Source organism: Carlito syrichta, unplaced genomic scaffold (assembly GCF_000164805.1).
Source record: "Carlito syrichta isolate Samal-C Ts95f unplaced genomic scaffold, Tarsius_syrichta-2.0.1 Scaffold304658, whole genome shotgun sequence".
Classification (NCBI taxonomy): Eukaryota; Metazoa; Chordata; class Mammalia; order Primates; family Tarsiidae; genus Carlito; species Carlito syrichta.
The window spans coordinates 74632-80465 of NW_007248754.1; the positions used below are offsets into that span (position 1 = coordinate 74632).

The 5834-nt window shown below is 46.3% G+C and overlaps 1 protein-coding gene across 1 annotated transcript in view; it reads right to left on the bottom strand.

The window, feature by feature from the left end:
* The window catches only part of LOC110595832 (lamina-associated polypeptide 2-like), a 12523-nt gene extending 12263 nt beyond the window's left edge, over positions 1 to 260 (bottom strand). The window contains exon 1 of the mRNA XM_021713664.1: positions 17 to 260. Coding sequence (XP_021569339.1) covers positions 17 to 260 — 244 coding nt within the window. The remainder of the gene's footprint in view (positions 1 to 16) is intronic.
* Positions 261 to 5834: the final 5574 nt, after the last annotated feature.

Genomic DNA, 5834 nt, shown 5'->3' on the forward strand with positions numbered 1-5834 from the left:
CCGAGGGGCGCGACGCCCGCCGACCCCGGGCGCTGGTCCGAGTGCAGCCGGCGCGGTCTCAGAACTTTCTGCCGTTGCCGTGTCTTCCCGAAGACCCGCGGCGTCGGTGCCTCGCGCGAACACGCGCGTTTCGGGCTGCCCAGAAAGGGTCGCGCCTGCCCTTGCATCCGGCGCGCCGCAGTGATGTCCCCGGATTCCGAGCGCCAGACCCCGCTTTGGAAGCTGGTTAAGAATCCTGAGTGGCTTGCCGACTTCTGCATGGTTAGCTTAGAACAGGCGTAAAACAGGCACTTCGCTAAAGATGCTCCCTGTGAAGCCCCTGGGTTCTCGGCAGATCGAGCGGACTGTTTCTTTTAGCGACGCGTTGTTTTCCGAGAGGCGGTTTTCTCAGTTCCGTCACGCGAACCCTCGGTATTCACGTGTATCTCAGCAGTGCGCCAAGCCCAGTCGTGCAGATCAAAAATCGTTGTTTTAGGCAACTGTTCTCGTCCTGACTTGCTGACAGTCAGGACAGGCCAGGCCTTCACACATGTCCCCAGACCGACTTCTTTCCATTTTAAGTAGCAAGTTGCTAGATTTTCACCGCGCTTTGCCATTTGCCTTTTTTGCCCTACCGTTTCCCTGGGCACACAGGCAGCTGTTTTTGTCCTCAGAAGGGGAAGTGAGCCGAGAGACAAAGCACCAGGATTTTGCAGCGAGCGGTCACCTCAGCAAATGCAATGTTTGTGGGCTCTGCACAGTCCGCTGATTGCTTCCAGTGGAGTCTCAACTCGGGATGGGCAGGGCAGCCAAGTCACAGTGGATGGGTCTGTTCCGCCCCACTGGACTTAACTAATTATCCTGTTACAGCGTTAGCTTGCTCCTTGAAGAGTTTGGTTCTAGCTTGACTGTCCTAATAGTTTCTAAGACGGATGTTTTGCCGTTCCAGCTGGAAAGGGTCAGGGTTACTTGCCAGGGCTAGATTTGATCTGACTAAAGTGGAGGATACGGGGGCTCCAGGCTCTGGCGGCTGCCCCACTATGTCTGAGGATACCAGGCAACTAGGTCCCATAAGTGAATCCTCGCTGACATGTTTTTAAATTTTTTTTTTAAATTATTTATTTTTATTTTAGGTTCAGGGAGTACACATGCATGTTTGTTCCATGGGCATACTGTGCAGTGGTGGAGGTTGGGTCTCAGGTGGCCCGTTCCCCTGAAAGTGGACATTAAGCCCCCTAGGTAATTTCTGAGCCCTAACCCTCTTCCCCCTGCCCCAATTGAGCTATTGGGGTGCCCAGTGTCTAAATCCCCGTCTTTGTGACTGTTTAGCTTCCACACATGAGTGAGAACATGCAGTTCGCTTAGAATGGTGATCTCCACCCAGCTCCATCCATTCTGCTGCAAAGAGCGTGATTTCGTTCTTTTTTATGGCTGCCTAGTATTCCATGGTGAATATATAACACATTGTCTTTATCCAATTGTTGGTGCCATGATTTTGCTATTGTGAACAGGCATCACTGATATTTCTAAGTTTGATGTGAGTAGGGTAGTGACGTCCCCAAAATACCTCAAGACTCCACATTTGAACTCTGCTTTTTTCGTAGGACCTATGCACCAGACATTTTCTAGGTAAATACTCAAATGATGTCAAAGATTGAAAAGCCAGAAACCTTAAAAAATGTTTATTTCCCTTAAGCCATTTCTGGGAATTTATGCTAAGAAATAATCAAATGTGGACTTTATTTATAAACATTTTTATTGCTTCATCATATATAATGGTGAAAAAAATGAAAATCTGTCTCCAACAATAAGAAATTGATTAGGCAATTTATGATATATCCATATGATGAAATACTGTATGGTCATAAAAATCATGTCTTGACATTTATTTAAGATTAGGAAAGAATGTTCACTAATGAAAAAAAACGATAGAAAAAATGGAACACCATATTAGAGTAGGATCTCTAAGGTACATATATAGGTATACACACACACACAAATACATGGCTATGTGTATATTTTAAAATTTATGCAGCCAGGTGCGGTGACTCATGCCTGTAATCCCAGCACTTTGGAATGTAGAGGCGAGAGGACTGCCTGAGCCCAGGGGTTCGAGACCATTCTGGGCAACATAGCAAGACCTCGTCTCTACAAAGAATTAAAAAAACGAGCCGGGGGTGGTGGGTTGTGCCTGCAGTCCCAGCTACTCAGGAGGCTGAGGCAGAAGGACCCCCTGAGCCTAGGAGGCCAAGGCTGAGGCATGACGGTGCCACCGCACTCCAGTCTTGGCAACAGAGTAAGGCCCAAACTCAAAAAAATTGTTTTATTACTTTTTCTTTGCATACATTTTTATTTTTATTTGTTGAGACAGGGTTTCTCACTCTGTCACCTAGTCTGGAGTACAGTGGCACGATCACGGCTCACAGCATCACAGCAGCCTGGGCTCAGAGGATCCTTCCGCTTCACCCTCCTGATTTAGCTGGAACTACAGGCGCTTGCCAAAACGCCCAGCTAAATTTTTTATTTTTTGTAGAGACAAGGTCTTGCTATGTAGCCAGGCTAACCTCAAACTCCTAGATTCAAGCAATTTTCTTGCTTTGGACTTCCAAAGTGCTGGAATTACTGGTGTGAGCCACCGCGCCTGGTCAAAAAAATTCTAAATATATATCAAAATGTATTATTTTTTGTTGGGTAGTGGGCACTGGTGACTTTTATTTTCTTCTTCATATTTTTCTCTATTTCCCAAGATTTTGACAATGAACATATTAAGTTAATAAATATTTTCTTTTTCAATTAGTGTGAGAAATTAGGATCTCACTTGGCTGATCACAATTCAGAGTCTGTCTTTCCATTTTTCTATTCAAAAGCTCCATTTTTCAGTTAATCCAGAGTATAATCTTAGAAAAGAAATCTAGGTCAGTACGCTGGTGAAGTAAATGCTCAGAACATTCTGTTCTAGTGGATAATTTCTCTTGGAAGAATAAATGAGAATACTAGAAATTTTTTAGTGAACTAGAACAAAACCAGAATGATTAAGCCTCAGGACTTGGGGACTGAAGCACGGATCTGTCTGTTCTAGACCCCTCTCACACACCATCCCTAGGTATGACTGTCGCAGATTGATTTAAGATGAGCGTTGGATTGTAGATTGTCTCAAAGTCCTAGCAAGTCACCAGATGGACCATTCTAAAAAAGTACAGGTATTCAGCCGTGAGAAAGAATCTGGGATCCGGGACGTGACTACTTTAGAGCTATAACATTATGAATAACGACATGCATGTATACTGCTTTACAGCTTAGAAAACACTTTGAGCCGGGTGCGGTGGCTCACACCTGTAATCGCAGCACTTTGGGATGTGGAGGCGAGAGGACTGCCTGAGTTCAGGGGCTTGAGACCATCCTGAGCAACACGGCAAGGCCTTGTCTCAAAAAAAAAAAAAAAGAAAGAAAGAAAAAAAATGGAAAATACCTTGGCAAGTCGCAACATGTGAGATAAGTGGAGCCTCAGTCTTACCTTGCTTTGTAGGCCAGAGGTCCTCAAACCAGATTCACCTGGAAGGCTGTGTCTTTAGGCCTGGGCTGGGTCCTGAAAAATCTGCATTTCTAACTTGTTCCCTGCATATGGGTACAGGAACAGCCCCAGGCCATTTTTGTGGTCTTTGTGAAGCTGGCTGGATCTTCTCAGTCTCAAGTCCAGGGTCAAGATGCCAGCAGGGTTGGTTTCTTCCAAGGCCCTGATTTGTAAGCAGCCACCTTGCAGTCCTCATGTGGCCCTTCCTCTGCGCGCACACGCCTTGGTGTCTGTGTCCAGACTTCCTCTTGGAATGATGACATCCTGATGCCTTCAGGCTGACTTCATGACTTCTTTAAGGCCCTGTCTCCAGATAGGTAGTCACATTCCGAGTACTGAGGGTTAGGGCTTCAGGCATAATTTGGGGGAGACACAACTTAGCCTGTAACAGAAGCCATCTTCTTTCTCCCCCCAGCAGCCTCTGCACACACTGCAAGTACCTGTCTGAGCACTGGATCATAGCTAGGACCAGCGTGTGACCTCACTTGCACAAAACCATACTTTTGTGAGGCAGACCCAGCAGGTTCATCACGTTCTGTGGGCTGATAAAACCTGGGGCAGAGAGAGTACTATGACCTTCTTTTTCTCATGCCCACATTCCTAACTAAAAGGCTTGAGGAGTCCCGGCCTGACAAGGACCCACCGGACAGGGCTTTATTATCCTGTTACCCTATATCCTAAAGCTCGCTGTCCAGCCTGACTCTGGCATCACATCACATGACAAGTGAAGAAGGCTTATGGCCCTGCAGACCATCTCTTGTGGACTCCCAGACTCCAGGAGCCTTGCAAGGCAGTTCTCCATCTTCCCAGAAGTCTGCCACAAACAGGGCGTCATCAACAAACCTGGAGGTTTCCACCCCCTTATCTTTTCTTTCTTTCTTCCTTCCTTCCTTCCTCCTTTCCTTCCTTTCTTTTCTTTCTTTCTTTCTCAGTCTCACTCTGTTGCCCAGGCTGGAGTGCAGTAGCACGCTCAAGCCTCGACCTGCTGGGCTCAGGTGATCGTTCCCCCTCAGCCTTCCAAATAGCTGGAACAGTGGCACATGGCTGGCTGAACTTTTGCTTTATTGTAGAGATGAGGTCTTGCTACGTTGTTCAGGCTGGTCTCGAACCCCTGGGCTCAGGTAATCCTCTGGTCTCCGCATCCTGAAGTGCTGGGATTACAGGCTTCAGCCACCGCACCAGGCTTCACCCACTTATCATAACAAAGCATCTCCTCTACTGATTTCCCCAATCCTAAAATAGGAACTGCAAATTATCAGTCAGGAAATCTTTGAACTCCCCTATGACCTGCAAACCCCCACTTGAAAATGTCCCTCCCTCCTGGGCCAAACCACTGAAAATATCATTTGTAGGCTGGGCGCGGTGCCTCAGCCTGTAAACCCAGCACTTTGGGAAGCCAAGGCAAGAGGATTGCCTGTGTCCAGGGGTTCGAGACCAGCCTGGCAACTTGGTGAGACCTCGTCTCCACAATAAATCACAAAAACTAGCCGGGTGTGGTGGTGTGTGTCTGTAGTTTACAGTTTCTTGGAAGATTGAGACGGAAGGATCACCTGAGCCCAGCAGGTCAATGCTGCGGTGGCCGTGAGCATGCCACTGCACTCCAGCCTGGGTGACAAGAGATTTGAACTCAAAATAAATGAATAAATAAATATAAGAAAATACTGCATGTATTGATGTATGGTTTCTTGTAACTCCTGCCTTCCTAAAATGTATATAACCAAGCCACCGTTCAGCCACATTGGGTGCGTGTTCTCAGGGCCTCCTGAGAATGGGTATTCCTGGCTTAAGTTCTCATGTTTGGTTCAATAAAACCGCCTTAAAATATTTTGGAGTTTGGCATCTTTTCCTCAACAAGAGTTAATGTTTCTGTTTCAGCATTCCTACACCAACCTGTTCATGCTGATTGTTCCAACATTATAGTATTTGGTGGTTTTAAAATATGACTCTTAAGGGAATACTTCTACACTGTTGGTGGGAGTGTAAACTAGTGCAACCTCTGTGGAAAGCAGTGTGGCGATTCCTAAAAGCTCTAAATATCGACCTCCCATATGACCCCGCAATCCCACTACTGGGAATATACCCTGAAGAACCCAAATCACTCTATAAAAAAGATACCTGCACACGTATGTTTATTGCAGCATTGTTCACAATAGCAAGAGCCTGGAACCATGCTGTCCATCAAAAGAGGACTGGATTTTAAAAATGTGGTACATATACACGATGGAATACTACGCAGCCATAAAAAAGAACAAAATCATGAATTTTGCAGCAACCTGGATGGAAC